The following is an 18,356-nucleotide window of genomic DNA, read 5'->3' as shown; positions in this document are numbered from 1 at the left end:
TACACAGTTTTGTCGTAGTTTTAAATTAAAGTTGGAAATGAATATTGGAGCTTGATTATCAGCTGTGAGATTTTTAATCAACCGTTACTTATACCCTCTTTTATTCTGTCAAAGTAATCCGATTCAAATATAAAGCTCCAGGAACTGATTACATCCGCAAAAGCCTCGTGTGCGATGATTCCCTTTCAGGGTATTCTCTTTTCTTAGCTGTATACTGTAAACAAAGGCTGAATGTTGTGTCCTTTCGGTAAGGTTGAAAGAGCAAAGAGCAACTGCAAAAAGTGAACAGCGCTAAAATCAAAATACAAATGTTTCTTCATGTGACTGAAATTACTACTTCCGATGTTAGACATTTTCTAAGGTTTTTCAAATCCGATCTGGTTTTGGTTTTCTGATTTTTCGGTGGCTTCTGTCCACATTCGTCACAGCTCGTTACTCTACTCGCGCTACAAGCCCGTTCGTAGTTGTTAGGGTGCGCGTTGCACTCTGGGCTACATAATAAAGTAGCACGTGTTCTCGTCCAATATGGCGTCGTGTGTTGTCTCTCAACTCAGTCATTTTCTTGATTTTGAATCTAATCAAAGGCAGGTAAGCGAGATGGAGCGGTTTCCTTTCGTTGATGGCGGTGCTGTCCAAATTTGAGTGCCACGACTCCGAGAAACGCCTCTTTTGCAAGTGAATATATGAGAGATCATATATTTGAACTGCGGAGAAAGTTATGAAGACATGATTGACCATCACAATCATATACACAACTTAAGCAGTTGTGAAATTAAAGCCTGAAAAAAAATTAACGAACTCACAAAATAATCAGCTCCCAGTTGGCTTGATAGTTCAGTTGGTAGAGCACTACACCGGTATCGCACAGGTCATGGGTTCGAATCCAGTTCAGGCCCGAATTTTTTTTTTTTTTCAGGCTTTAATTTCACAACTACTTAAGTTGTGTATATAACTGCGACGATCAATCATGTCTTCATAACTTTCTCCACAGTTCAAATATATGATCTTTCATGTATTCACTTGCATTCGTCAACACCTACGGGTATGTAACGAACTCACAATATGATCAGCTGCCAGTTGGCTAGATAGCTCAGTTGTTAGAGCACTGCACCGGTATCGCAGAGATCATGGGTTGGAATCTCGTTCAGGCCTGAATTTTTTTTATTTTTTTATTTTATCTTATTTATTTATTTTTCATTTTTATTTTTTACTTTTGTTTTTTTTTTTTTTTTCAGGCTTTAATTTCACAACTGCTAAAGTTGTGCATATAACTGCGATGATCACTCATGTCTTCAAAAGCCTCTTGTGGTAGTTGTAACTGTTAATCTACATATACGGTTCATTTTCTTGTCTTGAGCGCCTTGAAAGACGACTCCCCTTGGAATAACATACTTTTAAAGCGTTACAGGAAAACCTTAATTTTCATTGGAGCTTATCTCTTTCTTACTTCCTCCATCGTAAAATTTTGAAATTAAATCCCACATCTGCATTCAGATCTTTATTAACCATAAGAAGGCGAAATTAAGTCTGTTTAGTCATGAAGACTAAAAGTGACAGAAACTTCAAATTTTCATTTAGCGCCCAGATCATTTATCGAGATAATCGCTATCAAGTTTCCAACTCATTAACTGTTACATCCGGAACACAACTGGTTTGCCAGCACACAATTTAGTCTTCTTCTGATAGAAGAGGAAGGAGGTTTACTACCTAAGCTGGTAAATATATATATATTTTTTTTTATTCTTTCCCTCTCCCTCAGATCACTTTTATTATTGTTGACCTTTTCCACGCATACATCGCGCGTGCATTGCCGTGACCGTGGTCATGCGATCAGAGGTAGGAAAATCATGGCCGTCTTAAGAACCAATCAGACTACAGGATTCGTTACCGTGCCCTCTTAGAAAAAAATAAACAGTAATTATAAACAACGAATTGTTTATTTCTTTGAGCTTCTGATATTGTCTTAAGAAAAAAAAAAACGTGCTTGAAAAATACTTCTCTCAGAGCTGATCACCATGTCAAATAACACGACTGTAATATCTCTATACAGTTCCTTCCTCGGCCTTTGCGGCTTTGACGGAGTTGCCAGAGACCACACTTCAGCTTTTAGTGCAGTTAAATTCTTAATTTCACTGATTGTCACTCTTATGTCGCCCATAGCTGTGACAGGAAATGCCTTGATTTTGATGACAATATGGACGAACCAGTCTCTTAGAACAACCTCCTCTATCATTCTATGTGGATTGGCTTTTGCCGATTTTTGCACAGGACTAGTGACGCAGCCTTTTTTTGTTGCAGCTGAGATGATTTGTTTGAAGAAACCTCAAGAAATTAAAGATTCTGTGGCGTTTCTTGTCATCGCAAAGATTATTGCTGAAGGTTGTGGTACCTACCTCATCGCCTTGACCGTACTGGTTATGACTTTCATGTCGATTGAACGATGGCTGCACATGTCGGCTCGACGATCTTTGGTGAATGGGCGTCGAGTACGTTTCACTTTAACAGTCTTGTTTCTCCTTCCAATTCCGGCCCCCATATTACGTTCCTTTCAACTCCTGAAGGGAAGGCATGGATTGGTATTGAATATCATCACCATCGCCGTTCTCTTGATTTGCCTGTTTGCTACATCAGTAGCCTATTTTAAAGTTTTCCGAATTATTCGTCATCATCAACAACAAGTACGAACCAGTGAACCATCTCAGAATTTTGGTCAACCAGCAATAGACTTAGCGAAGTACAAGAAATCCGTATATTCTATCCTATACATCGTATTATTGTTTTACTTAAGTTACCTGCCGTTTCTCGTCTTTCTTGGTGTTCATAGTTCTTTTCAAAACCATTCACATGTGGAGTTAGCTTTTCTGGTGTCTAATGTGTTTTTCTTTCTGTCCTCGTCAGTCAATCCTTTTATTTACCTTTGCAGGATGAATGATATTCGAAATGGAGTAAGGCAATTGCTTAAGAAACTGTGTTGTTAGGATACATATACTTAAAGAAAATTTATTCGCAGTACTCTTATAATATGGGTTAGAGCCCTTTCAAGGTTCAAGCCTGAATAACTTAGGCTTTGTTCTCGCAACTATGTGAGTTGTCATATATCAAACACAAAAGACTGTGTTTGACCACATTTCCAGACACCGAGAAGAGAGTTTTCAGGTCAAACACTGTCTTGAGTGTTTGATATATCTTCTCAATCGAAACTAAAACTGAGGAGAAAACGGAGAAATAAAATCGTCAAAATCTATGCTAATTAAGATCAGATATCCAAACACCGTCACGGTCATGATTTTCTTTATTCAAACTTGATGAATTATTAATGAGTTTGAGAAGTATACATGATGTTCATGTATTCACTTGCGAATCTTCACAACATTACGACATTGCGAAGTGATTTTCACAACAGCTTTTTAAGTTGTAACCTATTGTTTTTAATAATACATTTATTTCTACTCAGTTTGAAAATGCAGGTCGTGCGGTTTAGTTATCTAATCCAAACAAAGCGAGATGGAAATTGATTTCCCTTTTTTGACTGAAAGACTAAAAGCACATTTATTGACTTAGCAAATACAACATAATTTCAAGCACTCTACAGAATAATCTAATTAATCTTTTTCTCATGTTTGCCTTATTTTTTGAATCCTACCTGTCTAAACAGCCAATCAAAAGATAGCATATTTAACTCAAAAATTCATCCCTTTGTCCAACTCCTAGTCCATTAAAAAACGTCTTGATAGATATCAATCAAAACCAATCTACCAGTTTTAATTAATTTGGTACTGGTTTGGCTAGTTTATATAAGCTAAGATTGATAAAGTTTTTATGACATTTGTCGATATCCTACGATTGTCTTCATCAAATCTAGCATGAGATTTACCCTTGCATTTACTCTTGAGAAAATAAATATATGAATTTTACGAAGCTTCAACGGAAATAATTGAGTTCGCATCTTCCGTCAGAAACAAATAAATTTGACGAAAGAAAAGCTCACTTTGAAACGGGAACGCTTAAATACAGCGTTTCAAATTATTAAAAACGTCAAATACCGTGTTTAATTAACGCGCTGCCTAACCTTAGCTTAAAGGAAGGAATGGTGGGATTTCCTCTCGTGTTCTAAACAAAGTGATTTTAAGCATAAGGGTTTGGTCTTTATAGGCCTTTATTTGGTTTTGACAACTTTTGCATCATTATAGTTTAATTCTGTGACCGAGAAAGTAGCGGCAACGCATTTAAAAAAAACGTTGTGTAATGATTCGACATTCTGTCGTCTTTACATTAATTAGGCCGTCAGGTGAGATTCTTAAGCTTTTAGAAGAAACAACAAGAGCAAAAGCTGCAGTTTCACAGCGATCCAGTATCGGCCCAAGATTAAAACCGTTTTGAAAAGCGAGCGTTTCGTTTTTTGGACGGTGTACGCGTGACTCCAGCGATGTAATTTAAAAAGGCTTTCAATAAGACTTTGAACTTTTAATTAAAATCTCTCCTGCCATTAGAAATTACTCGTCACGCGTATAATGAGAACCGTGATAAGCTTTCAAAACATGAATTGAGCTTATGTCCTTCTGATGGATTTTATTTACTCATGTAACATTATTAAAATCCAAGTGGCACACTACTGCAGTTGAAATTTCATTTTATTAATTTACGAAAATTAAAAAAACAACATGAATTGGAAATCACAAAAACACAGTTTTGAATGCAGTACCATTTTTAATGCGTTTGATTTCCTTTAGGTACAGTGAAGTGTATATAAGACCATATTAGAAACAGATAATTTGAAATATCACGAAAGGACCATCATGAAATAATTTCTGTTATCAGTTAAAGGGATAGAGAACTCAAATCAAATCAAAGACTCCGGCCCGCTCCATGTCTAACAACACAACTCATTTTTTTCATCAGCTTTCTTTCAACACCTCTAACTCTGACTCTGTAGCAAAGGAACACAACCTTGCATTAGATAGAGTTAATCTGTCACTTTTAATTTTCATCGCTGCGTTACTGCCCGTGGCTGTGATAGCCAATGGTCTTGTTTTGGCGGCGATCTGGAGGAATCCCTCTCTGAGAACACCTTCTTACATTCTGCTCGCTGGATTGGCTTTCACTGACTTTTGCACTGGACTCATCTCCCAACCACTTTGCGAACGATTTGCCTCGGTACTTATCTTCCGATCAGTTTAATTCATTAGACAAAAGCAAATGGCCAAAGTTTTATTCCATAACAAGATCCATCGGCGATGGCTGTGCTAAATACTTTTATCAAATTACTGTTTTACTAATAACGCTCATGTCCATTGAACGATGGTTGCACATGACTCGCCGATCCGTGCTGACTGCGCGTCGTGTCAATTATATTGTCGTGATGCTGTCGCTGCTTATGCTACCGTTACTTGTATTTCCGAATGGACCAGGATCATATTTCATAATAATCTTACTTGTGTCATGCTGTTTTATTGTTACTTCAGTAGCCTACTTCAAAGTGTTTCGAATAATTCGTCGGCATCAACTGCAAATTCAGGCCAACGCGATGTCTCAAAACCACGTTCAACCAGCGATCAACTTTGTCAAGTACAGGAAGTCTGTCTTTACGATTCTTATTATTCTAGCTGTTTTCTATATAACGTACTTGCCCGTAATTTTAACTATAAGTTTACTATGGGTTCTTCTGCAGAACCCCAACTTGAAGGAGTTAATTCTTCGTGTGTCTATTTTGCTTGGGTATTTGGCGTCCTCGCTAAACCCCCTTATTTTCATTTGGAGAATGAAGGATATTCGAAATGAAGTAATAACGCTGCTTAAAGGCATGTTCTGCAAAAGCAGCTAAGGGACATCAATATTAAAAGCTTAACGTTTGTATATAATCAGCTATTAACTCAAATCTGAACACCTAATGCATATTGTACACATTCCTTTCACTACCAATGGACTGGAGCGTCAAAAAAAAAATGATCTAATTGGGCGAACCCTAAGATGAGCATCCACGACTTCAACTGCGGGCCAGAAAGCTCTGTACACTAACAGCTCTGGTCTCTGATTCTTTAACATCCTTTTCCTCGTTTAAAACATTCATGGTGTCTCGGATGTTTGTTAAATGATGTTTGCTCATCACTCAGTCATCTCTGTTAACTGTGCCTCGCGTGCCCAATCCTGGCCAACGAGCTGTAGGGGAAAGGAGGCTGCTCATTCAGTGAACAGCTTAAAGAAGAAATCTCAGGATAGAGGTCTACACTGATCCTTAACTTCAAGGCAACTACCAGGGACGGGTTGTTCAAAGCACGATTAAGGTAATCCAGGATTAGCGTAAATTTTTATTTCAATTTTGTAACTTTTCAGTGACGTTTTCTCTTTAAATTTTTTGTCCTTCGATTTTGGCTTTGACCAATGTCAAACTCCAGGAAACATGGACAGTGAAAACACTTTTATTCGAGAGAAATTTGAACTCTGATTAACTAACGTTAATGGGCTTTCGAACAACCGGTCCCAGGGCTGTACTACCAAGGACTATTGTCTGGCAACGTCAATTATATCAATACCCCTAGCTGAAGCATTTAATATAGTATTCTTTCTGGGCTGTACCCAACAAAATTCAAGCTCGCAAAGATTGTTCTACTTATTAAAAATGACAATAATACTCTTCCTGAAAATTATCGACCTATTTCACCAGCCGTTATCCATTTATAATCGAATATTTGAAAAGCTTATATATAACAATCTTACTAAATTTGTTGACAAAAGTAATATACTCTATAACATCCAATACCATTTTCGAAGCAAACACAGCACGCAATACTATAGAAGGCAATGTTGACAGCAGAAAGTATACAGGTGGTATCTTTATTGATCTTAAAAACGCATTTGATACAGTTCACCATAGTATCCTATTAGCTAAACTTGAAAGTTATAGTATAAGAGGAATAGTAAATACTTGGTTTCAATCTTATTTAGCTAGCCAAAAAAAAACAGTTGAAATCGGTAAACGTAAATTATTTCTAATGGGGAGAAAACCCTCTGTAGTGTACTCCAAGACTCGGTCCTTGGACCGCTAATGTTTTTATTATATAATAATGATATCTATAAATGTTCTTCAGAATTTACCTTATATTTGGTTGCAGGTGATACAAGTATAATTTATGCAAATAAAGACTTGCATACCCTTGAATCAACTGTTAGTTTAGAGCTTGCCAAAGGTAGTGAAAGGCTAAAAGCTAATAAACTGACATTAAATGTACAGAAATATAACTATGTTAATTTCGCCCTCGTCAAAAGACTATGCTTTTTGTTCCTCAAATTACGATCCTTGACCCCATGTCAAGTGTACAAATAGTTCGTGAAATGAAAGACGTCGTCAAATATCTCGGGAATGAAAGAAGAATCACATCGACTTCATCTGTCATAAAAATAGTAAATCAATTAGGATTATTGCTAAACTAAGTAAGACACTATATCCCATGTCGTCTCTTCTTAACTATTTACCATACTTTAATAACTACCTTAATCATAAAAATTACAATTTCCTCAACAAATCATCTACGAATGAATGCTTCATTTGGTGTTTCAGTCCGGAACTCCATCCCACATTCAGTGAAATTAGTAATCAAATTTAAATTGCTAAATATAATGAAGGAACTACTCCTTGACGTATTAAGATGTCAAAGGGAAGCGACGATATCTCGTCGAATTATCGTTACAACGCGTCGCTTATATGCGCGATATATCGCCGAGATATCGACGAGATATGGGCGAAATATTGCAAGACCAAAGTGCGAAATTCGACGATTATCGCTTGCGTTGCTTTGGCACAATACTGCGTATTGAAGTCTCCCAACTGATACAGAAGTTATCTAAATTTTTGTAGTTTATTAATGATAGTATTCTAGTCGCTTATATATGTACACATCACACTATTACTTTGTTTTCGGTTTCCCGTAGTTGTTTACATTGTTTTACTTGTACCTTTTGTAATGTTGCTGTAAATTAACATTACTTTTCTCTTTCATTCCTTTCTTTTTTATATGAACCCCTGCCCCCGCCTAGATTATTTCTGGACCTAGCTGCGGGGGTAAGCAATTCTGTTAACTCTATATAAGAAAAGAAAACAAAATTAAAGTTTAAGTTCATTTGTAAAATGAAGTCGTTGTTGTTCTTAAAAAGGCTCAAGACTCCGCAAAATCCAAACACATTATTTAGGAAGGTGGATAGCGCGGCTGACGAGTGAAAAGGTCCTTGTTTAAAGCATTTGTCTTAAATTATTTTGTAATATTAGATATCGTAGAGCACTTCTCGCTGAATGTAAAGAAAAAGGTCTGAGAACTTCCAAAAAATTATTCAATAGTTAATGAAAAGGCAATGGTGCTACATGTTTAGCCTCAAAGATTACTTTTCTTGTTCACAAAGGTTCTATTGTCTTAAACCATCCACCTCCCTGTCCCAGAAAATCAATAAAAAAAACGCCAATATCTTCGTCATGTAATTAATTTTTGATGTTATTATTCCCCATCACTCCAGACCTTTCTGGTTAAATATAATTAAATCAATGTCCAGCTATGCTCATAATTTAGTCGTAGTTTATAAAAACCTATGCTGATTAATTTTTATGTTTATAGAGAGATATTCCAAAATTGACAATATCATAACTAGCAGGCAGGCGTTTATTTTACTTTTTTTAAAATCAAGAAATAATTACAAATCGACACTACATAACCAGACGTTTTGTATCGATGCCAAGCTAGTGAAATCCGCTACACAAAGCTCGCTTGGTTTCAATCAACGAAAGTAATTAAAAACTTCCTTTATCATCAAACAATTATACTAAATTGAGATTTCAAGATTTAATTGAAATGTGTGTGTGACTGACGGGTTTCATTCTTGGTTGCAAAAACAACGAGTTCACTTATTTAAGTTTCAGCTGTAGATTTCATTATCTCAGCAGTGCCATACTGTCATCTCAATCATGTTCATTTCATTAAATTTTGAAATACATCCTGAAAGAAATAATTCAAAACAAAGCATTTAATCTACAGGGAAAAGTACGTTACATTGTTTCATTCTTTCTCCACAGAAAATATGGCTTATCTTTGAACAAGAGTTAACTGAGTAAAATTAACTTTGCTCAGCGGGTTTCGTTTTCGGTGCTATATGGGACACGTTAAATTCCGGTCTTTTCCATAACTCTACAACTTATCTAGAAGAGCTTTGTTTGTGAGAAAAGATTGCTACGGGAGAGTCGAACTCGCGAAGTCTCCATGTCAAACAACACAAGCGCATTTTTTCACCAGCCGTCTAATTTTGACCGTGAAGCGAAACACGACAGCTATACTTGGTATGTGGTGAATCTGTCACTTTTGATTCCCATTGCTGTGTTATCGCCCGTTGCAGTGGTGGCAAATGGTCTGGTTTTGGTGGCACTTTGGAGCAAGTCGTCTCTGAGAACCCCTTGTTACATTCTGCTCGCAGGATTGGCTTTCACCGACTTTTGCACTGGACTCATCTCCCAGCCTTTTTTTGTGGCAAATCAATTGATCTACCTTTCAGATCCTCGGTTTAACTATCATGACACAACCAGCTGGCCAAAGTTTTACCTGACAACAAAGGCTATCGGCGACGGTCTTGCCACATATTTTGTTCAGGTTACTGTGTCGGTGATAACACTGATGTCAATAGAACGATGGCTGGTCATGACTCGTCGATCCTGGCTTACTGTTCGTCGAGTCTGCTTTATTGTTCTGCTACTCCTGTCCTTTATGCTGCCGTCAGCAGTCTACTACTACACAAATGAATCGCAATTTGTTACTGTAATCCTTTTAATTCTTTGTATCATGGTTACTTCAGTTTCGTACTTCAATGTTTTTCGAATAATTTGTCGGCATCAGCAGCAAATCCAGGTAAATACATTGGCGCAAAACACTGCTCAACCAGCAATCAACCTTGTGAAGTACAAAAGATCTGTGTGTTCAATTCTTTATATCATAGCAATTTTTTATATATCTTACCTTCCCATACTGATACCACTAATTATGTCATCCTTTGTGTTGACACACCCTGACGTAGAGTTGCTGTTTTTCAATGTGTCTGCGTTGCTAGGGTTTTTGTCTTCCTCACTTAACCCTCTGATTTTCTTATGTAGAATGAAAGATCTTAGAGATGAAGTGGCACAGCTCCGTAAACGAATATTCTGTAAAAGCAACTAGGTAAATGAACTTTGTTACACTTTTTACCTTTCCCAGTAATCACAAGTCCTAGCTCACGGTATAAAGTAAAACGTATTAACATTTAACGAAATCTCAGCAACTTGGCATTACAACCCTTTCAACCCAGTGTATTCAGTCCGTTTTTGAATTAAATTTTCTAGATACTACTAATAATAATTTTTAAACAGGGCGCATACAGCAAATATGCGGTTTTCATAACGGCCTTAGGGCCCGTTTCTCGAAGGTCCCGAAAAGTTTTCTAACCCGGAAAGCCGTAGCAGAATCTCAAATCTTATGATTACAGACCTGTTTTATTCAGATATTCTTAATATGAACGAAGGTTCTCTTCACACAAGGAGTTTCAGTCGTATACACCTCTCTGGTTTTAGATACAGATTATCTAAAAATGGCCTTGCGAGCCCGAAAAGTTACTGGGCTCTCGAGAAACGAGCTCGGGTGCACAAATCATAAACAATAATAGAATAGTTATAATAATAAAATAGTTATAAAAGTATAGTTAATAACTGCACAAAAACCTAAAGCTAGAAAAAAAAAAAAAAACATTCTTGTGTGAGAAGAAAACAGGCAAAAAAAGGCCTTCTAAAGAATATATCCACTCTTTTGGTAGAGCTTGGGAAATCATCCTTTTTCAAGTTGTTATAATGTAGTGCATTTAATTAATGAATATGTAGCCATGCGACAAGAAATAAAAGACGGTTTAAAGTGGCTCAAAACAGTTTTCAGCACTTGTCAGAACTTAGATTTTGATGGTTAATTATAACCAGTCTTAATAAGTTGATACAACAATTATGGTCTCACAAAACTGCCCAATCATCTGTGAACATGTTGAATGACCACCATTGTGGCCCGAGCTCGAATAATGGACCTCTTGTCATCATAATATTATGGGAAAGTCCTCGGCAGCTGCTATTCACTTCGTTGTGCGAAATAAATTGACCCAGCAAATAAATATGACAATTATATGACACTAAGGCCTTAAAAGCTTAACATCACAACGTTTATAAGGAAACAATGAAACGATCCGAAATAAAACAAACAAAAAACGAAATTTAGAACTAGAACAAGCAGGTCAAAATCGATCAAAATTTATTCTGCAGCTAAGTCAGGAAGTGTGAAGTCTGGACTGTCTTCTGCTCAAGGAATGGACCGTCATGGATAATAATATGACTCATTCTGCCCTGCCTCCTCTTCTCAAGTTTGAAAGCATAGCGCGAATTCATGGTTCAGCTTTTCACGGGATATCTCTGTCCACAGCAGTTGCCGTCTCCATTTTATCACCCCTGGCAGTGGTGGCTAATGGCCTGATTTTAGCGGCAATTTGGAGGAACCAATCTTTGAGAAATCCTTCCTATGTTCTGCTCGCTGGATTAGCTCTCACCGACTTGGGTACTGGACTCATCAGCCAGCCTATGTATGTCACAAACGAGTTGATTTACTTGTTAAAACCTAGAGGGAGCGTGGTTGTAACTTATGCTATGGTCGATGGCTGTGTCACGCTCTTTTCACACAGTACAGCATTTATTATGACAATCATGTCAATTGAACGGTGGTTGCACATGGCCAGAAGGTCGCTGATAAACGTGCGTCGAGCCTTTATCATTGTTGTCTCTTTATTTCTCCTTCCTATTCCAGTAACTGTGTATCGTGTGCTCCAAAGATTGAAGAGAGCTTCTACACCTGTGGTAGATGTTATTTCCAGTTCACTAGTCCCATTCTTGCTAACTGTCAGCTCAGTAGCTTACTTGAAAGTCTTTCGAATAATTCGTCGCCATCAGCAGCAAATCCGGGCGAACGAGATGTCTGAAAACTTTGCTCAACCAACGATTAACGTGACGAAATACAAGAAATCCGTGCTCTCAATCGTCTATATACTTGTTGTTTTCTACATGGGTTATATCCCTGCCGCCATCTCTTTGGGAATATCGACAGTTTTGATCAATGAACTAGTCGTCTTATCTATAAATTTTTCTTTCTTGTTTATGTTTCTGTCTGCTTTGCTTAATCCTCTTCTCTACTTGTGGAGAATGAAAGATATTCGAAATGAAGTGAAACTTCTTGTCAAACGAATACTCCTCAAATAGAATTAGATAAGGAGAACAAGTTGAATATCACTAAAGTTTCCTCCTTTTAAATAACTCAGATTACAACTTGGCATTTATTGCCTTCATTTATACGAGAAGGAAATTTCAACTTAGTGGATAAAAAAACACGTTTATCCCAATAAAGAACTTTCTCCTAATTAAGCTAATCTTACATTTAGTCAAACCGTGCACACCCAGGGTATGCCACCTATTCTGAAAAACACGTACAAGTACATATATATTAAAGGAATCTTTCGTCCAGATAACTAGCAATAAAAAGACAGCTCGTTGCAATGAAGATGAATTTGAGCCGACTAAACACAGGAGGTTTTACTCGATGTAACGAGCCACGCTGTAACACAATTTAGTCAAAAAGGTTCGAAATCAGCCATCCCCGTTGCTAAACGTTCGAGACTTCTATTGCTGAATTAATTGATTTAGCCGTATAAAATGAAAACCGGTGTAAATGAAACTATTGCAAATATTTTTTTCGAGAAAGCCTGTTCATGATGCAACTAGTTTCAATCATGCATGTTAAAATCAAATTTGTCTGATTTCTTTTATCTAACTGGTCCTGTTTTAACCATTAAGAGAAAAACTTTCTCAATTCCCTTAATTGAAATGCCACAAAAGACAGTACAAATATACATTTCCACGAGGCGCGATTATTTTGGCCTAAAATTGCTATGTCAAGATAACTTACATTATTGAAATCATTCGATTATGCATTCAAAAGTTTTCATTGGCTTAGCCATCATGGTATATGAGCCATTATACCATGTTCTGCAAATATGGTAAACGTACACGTATGTTTTTTATTTTTTTATTTTTTTTTATTTTATTTTATTTTATTTTATTTTATTTTATTTTATTTTATTTTATTTTATTTTATTTTTTGTGGAGGGAGGGGGGGGTGCGTTTTTTTTTTCATTTTATTTCAGTTTTATTCCTACTACTTGTATGAGAACAGTGAAAAATTTTGTTCTTAAGCCAAAGGAGATTCAAGCAAACCTTTAATTTAGGTTGCTTAGTTGCTATTCATTTTGTTCTGGGAAAATTGATTGGCCCAACGGAAGAAGTAAAGGAATTTTCTATGGCCTTAAGAGCTTAACGTTACAGGATGTTTAAGCCGACAAAAAAGTCATAAGAACTAATTAAAGATTTTAACTCAAACCAAGAGAGCCTTTTATCTTAAGGAAATAGCTTTGCACACAAAGGTAGACAAAAACGAAATGAAAATTAGAACAAGCAGGTGAAAAACGATCTAAATTTATTTTACAGCTTAGTTTGAAAGTTGAAGATCAATTACTCCTCTGCTTATGGGAATAAATCGTCATGTATAATAACGTGACATATTTTCCTCCACCACATCCTTTCTACTTTAAATTCGAAGCACCAAGTCATGGTTCAGCCTTTTACGTAATAATTTTGTCCACATCAGTTGTCGTCGCAATTTTGTCGCCGCTGACAGTGGTGGCTAATGGTTTGATTTTGGTGGCAATTTGGAGGAAACCTTCTCTAAGAACAACTTCTTATGTTCTTCTCGCTGGATTGGCTCTCACCGACTTGGGCACTGGACTCATTAGCCAGCCTATTTATGTCACAAACTGGTTGATCTACGCACTACAGCCTCGGATGAGCGCCGTTGACAACAAACCAATGTTCGCAATAAGTGTTATGGCTTATGGCTCTGCTTCGTTCTTTTCAACTATCAAAATATTTATCACGACAGTCATGTCCATTGAAAGGTGGCTGCACATGTCTAGAAGATCAGTGATAAACGTACGTCGACCCTGCTTCATAGTTGCGATCTTGTTTGTCTTTGCGATCCTATTAACTGCGTTTCGTGTGTTTCAAAAAATGAAGCAAGTTGCTACATCTGGAACAGACGTCGCTGGCGGTTTAGGTATAATATTCTTGCTTGCTGCCACCTCAGTAGCCTACTTTAAAGTCTTTCGAATAATCCGTCGCCATCAGCGGCAAATCCGGGCAAACGAAATGTCTGAAAACTTTGCTCAACCAGCCATTAACTTGACGAAATACAAGAAATCCGTGTTCTCGATCCTCTACATCCTTGTTATTTTCTACATGGGTTATGTCCCTATTACTCTCTCTACGAGAATATCGACAGTTTTGATCAATGAACTCGTCGTCATATCGTTGAATGTGTCTTCCATGTTAATGTTTCTGTCTGCTTCGCTAAACCCTCTTCTCTACATGTGGAGAATGAGGGATATTCGAAATGAAGTGAAACTCCTTTTCAAACGAGTATTTCGTAAAGGGAATTAGCTGGTTAGGCTTGCCGCGGTTAAATGCTGCGGCATTTGTTGAAAAAGAAAATTTGAACTTAGATAGAAAATCTTATTTATAATTTAGACACGAGCGTTTTACTGTAAAATACACCACTCGTAAAATTCATACGAATTTACGTCCGGGACCGTGTTGGCGTATTTTCCATATTCTCACTAGTAAGGAAATTGATGACGTAGGCCAAACTTTGCCATAGACGATTGAAAGATTGCGAGTGATAGGGAAGTTAAATTCACTGAAGCCGACATAAGATCCTTCTTTATAACGAACACGAAAATGACAAACATTGCACAATGATTATAGAAACTTCATGCGGCTTAAAACTATTCAAGGGGTTTCTTTAATGCTCAAAAAATTGTGAGATATTCAAGATATTTCAGCTGCCAAGCTAAAGTTCATATACAGTTTGTGCTTTCGATTCGCTTCTGTAGTATGTGCCTATATGATAAAAAGAACATTACATGTTGGCTCGAAGATAGCAACTTTATGGTCTCCTGGCAAAAAACAATGTCTCAGTCGTTCGCTGCACTCACTCGTTCTTGCCATTCGAACATAAAATTTCTATCTTATCGCCACCGTGCAACATTCTCTATATATCTGAATAAATTTTTTCGAAATATTTTTCTTCCAACTAAACAAATCCTACATTTGATTAATAATGGTAATAGGACTGAGTGGAGTCCAATTCGGTCTGTAATCATACGAGTGATTACCAAAATCGGACGACCGCGAAGCGGGGGTCCGATTTGTTAATCACGAGTATGATTACAGACTGAATTGGATGACACGGTGTCCTGTTACCAATTAATCATAACAATAACAATTTCCCACAAAAGTAAAAGTTTCATTTGAAAAAGAGCTTTCAATAGTCATTTTAAAACTTAAAAATATGGAGAATAGCTTGCAAAATGGCTGTTACGTTTCTTTCAAAACAGTCACCGGAGACTAAACCTCCACAATTTTACAAAGTCAGTCTCTTGAATTGGTTACTATAGTGATTTTAATCAATATGATGATTGATGCATTAAGTGGAGAGGACTTAACATGATTGGCTCATGTAAGTGTCCGTTTACACCCAACTGTCCGATTACACTGTCCGATTACAACTTTGCAGATTAATTAGAGCAAAGTACAGCAGTTTATACACCAATCACATTTGAGGAAATTGTAATTGTTATGATTAAGCCCGGTACACCCAACAGATAGTGCCAGTACTAGTGTATTTCACCTGTTTTGAAAACACCTAAATTTGTATCAATACGCTTGATTGAAAAGCACCAAGAACTTTGAATAAACTTTGTTTACGATTTATTAATTACCTGGAATAAATATTGAAATTATCATAGGACAGCGACTATTAGCTAAAGCTTCCATGGGGATTTCTCTTTCGACCGACGAGTAAAATTTATACATGGCCCAATTTATTGGGCTTTCAGAAAAACGTTTTTTAGAAAATCATTGTTACATTGTCATAGCAATAAAACACTTGTTAAACAAGTTAACATGATCAAGCATGATATGCGGTTGAAGAAATATTCCTTTAATTCAGGACACCTAACTGCTATGCAATTTATTCTGAGGAAATAAATTGGTCTAGCGGAGAAACGTACTGTACTTTCGGTTGGAATAAATGCACATTAACTGCACCAAACGAAAGAAGTAACAAAAAATCCAGCAATTCACGGTTTTCAATTCTCGCCCACGGAAAGACATCGAGACATTTAAAAGCTTTAGTTTTAACGATAGAAATAGTCTATGAACAAAAACCTAATGAGAGACAAAAATGTTTTTACCAAACTTGGTACTTGCCCCACCGCTATTCAAATTGTTCTCAGGAAACACAGTCACTAGGAAGAGAAATATTACACATTAATAGCCTTCAAGTGAAAGCCTGCTTATAACTGAACACACTATGACATAATACTAATAAAGGTTCCGGCAAACTACTTAAAGCCCTAAAAGACAATTACGGAGCAAAACAATGAAACTAAGATATAAGCTGCACTTAAATTTAAAGGTGAGATCCTCACAAATTATTTTCCCATCTTAGCTCGACAAGTTGATTTAAAAGCATAGCGTCATCCATACTTAAGACACCGGGGCACATTGTATCGAAAAATGATTAAGATTAACACATTTTTGCAAAGGAAATTGCAATTACAGCAAATATCTCTTTTTGGACAGCAGGCCACTGCGGTGTAAATTAGTTCACCGAAAAAATCAGCGGAAATAGGCCCAGCCATCAATTATCATCAAAGCTTCACATTAAAAAGCACTGGTATTGTAGGCAGGATGAATATATTTACTTCAACGATGAGACGCCTTAATAGGAACCAGGTGAAAGGTTCTTAACACATAAAAATTAAAAGCGTTCTTACAGCATAGATGAAGAGTCATCATTCTTTTTTTTGTCGATAAGCTGCATCGTCATGAACAACAACGAGACTAATTCAACAACAAATTCTCCCCTCAAGAACAACTCTACTCCTTTTCCAATAATTCTCTCATGTACGGTTCTTCTTGCACTATTCTCACCAATAGCAGTGATAGGAAATGCTCTTGTTTGTGCTGCAATTTTGAGGAACTCGTCACTCAGAACACCGTCTTACATTCTGCTCGCTGGATTGGCCTTAACTGGCGTCTGCAATGGGTTATTCGTTCAGCCTTTTTTTGTTGCAAATGGGTTGATCTACTTAACAGACACTCATCAGATCAAGCTTTTCGAGAAAATGACCCGGCCGGCCGCCTATATCACAACCAAAGCTATTAGCAGTGGTTGTGGCGCGTATTGTTTCCAAGTTACGATGTTGCTGATGACGTTCATGTCAATTGAGCGATGGCTGCACATGACCCGTCGATCTTTCATCACTGTTCGTCCCACCAGAGTGACGCTTGTAGTACTGTTGCTCATCCCTATCCCGTTAGCTTGGACTTTCGTTGAAGAAACCTTTAGTTATTTATTTCGCGTTGCTATTATTTCAATTTTGGTGGTTTGCCTTTCGCTCACATCAGTAGCTTACTTTAAAGTTTTCAAAACAATTCGCCGCCATCAGCAGCAAATTCACGCCAACGAGTTGCAACAAAACTTTGCCCAACCAGCTATTAACTTCGAGAAATACAAGAAATCTGTGTACACAATCCTTTTTATTCTAGCTGCTTTCTATATATGTTTCTTGCCCATAGCTATCGCTATGGTGCTAGCGCTTGTTCGTCCGATAAATGAATTCACTAGCTTATTTCTCACCATCGCAACGATACTTGTGCATTTATATCCTTTGCTTAACCCTCTTCTATATTTGTGGCGAATGAAGGATATCCGGAATGAAGTCAGGCAATTGGTTAAGAAGATCTTTCTTCAAGGCAACTAAATTTGGGAACTGACACAAGCCACGACGACAATGGCACCGAAAACGCTACCAAAGTAAAAATTCAATGAGAAGTACAATGGCTATGCACGTGCGTTACAAACTTGTTACAGTTACTAACTGACCTATCCAAAACAACAACTTGAAATAACCAATTATCCGTGTTCTGGAGAACGTGAGCCCCGACGGCGAATTATCAACATTTCTGTCCAGTCACTTGACATACTGAGCTGAGGATAGCTTTAACAGCGACAAACAGCTAGTGAATTGCACAAGAGATATGGGTGAAGGTTAAGAAGGATATGACTTCTTTTTTTCAATCGACGCTGTCCTCAGCGCCGCAATCGTCTTGCGTCAATTCCCTTATAACTTAAAAAAAAAGAACGACAACGGAG

The 18,356-nt window shown here is 37.1% G+C and overlaps 3 protein-coding genes across 3 annotated transcripts; all 3 read left to right on the top strand.

The window, feature by feature from the left end:
* Positions 1-11,063: 11,063 nt before the first annotated feature.
* Positions 11,064-12,465, top strand: LOC145470574 (sphingosine 1-phosphate receptor 2-like). Its single transcript, XM_081454381.1, has one exon. It carries the CDS (start codon positions 11,357-11,359, stop codon positions 12,284-12,286), a length of 930 nt encoding a protein of 309 aa, XP_081310507.1. The 5' UTR covers positions 11,064-11,356; the 3' UTR covers positions 12,287-12,465.
* A 1,022-nt stretch (positions 12,466-13,487) lies between these two features.
* LOC145470570 (uncharacterized) lies at positions 13,488-14,989 on the top strand. Its single transcript, XM_081454377.1, has one exon. The coding sequence runs from the start codon at positions 13,622-13,624 to the stop codon at positions 14,573-14,575; it is 954 nt and encodes a 317-aa protein (XP_081310503.1). The 5' UTR covers positions 13,488-13,621; the 3' UTR covers positions 14,576-14,989.
* Positions 14,990-15,644: 655 nt separating this feature from the next.
* LOC145470571 (high-affinity lysophosphatidic acid receptor-like) lies at positions 15,645-18,335 on the top strand. The gene has a single exon (XM_081454378.1). It carries the CDS (start codon positions 17,026-17,028, stop codon positions 17,962-17,964), a length of 939 nt encoding a protein of 312 aa, XP_081310504.1. The 5' UTR covers positions 15,645-17,025; the 3' UTR covers positions 17,965-18,335.
* The last annotated feature ends 21 nt before the right edge of the window (positions 18,336-18,356 follow it).

Source organism: Orbicella franksi, chromosome 15, assembly GCF_964199315.1.
Source record: "Orbicella franksi chromosome 15, jaOrbFran1.1, whole genome shotgun sequence".
In the NCBI taxonomy this organism is placed as follows: Eukaryota; Metazoa; Cnidaria; class Anthozoa; order Scleractinia; family Merulinidae; genus Orbicella; species Orbicella franksi.
This window is presented reverse-complemented; position numbering and strand designations above follow the sequence as displayed.

Excerpts from the sequence above, each read along its gene's own strand:
- LOC145470574 (XM_081454381.1), top strand. The coding sequence starts at position 11,357 with ATGGATAATAATATGACTCATTCTGCCCTGCCTCCTCTTCTCAAGTTT.
- LOC145470570 (XM_081454377.1), top strand. The coding sequence starts at position 13,622 with ATGTATAATAACGTGACATATTTTCCTCCACCACATCCTTTCTACTTT.
- LOC145470571 (XM_081454378.1), top strand. The coding sequence starts at position 17,026 with ATGAACAACAACGAGACTAATTCAACAACAAATTCTCCCCTCAAGAAC.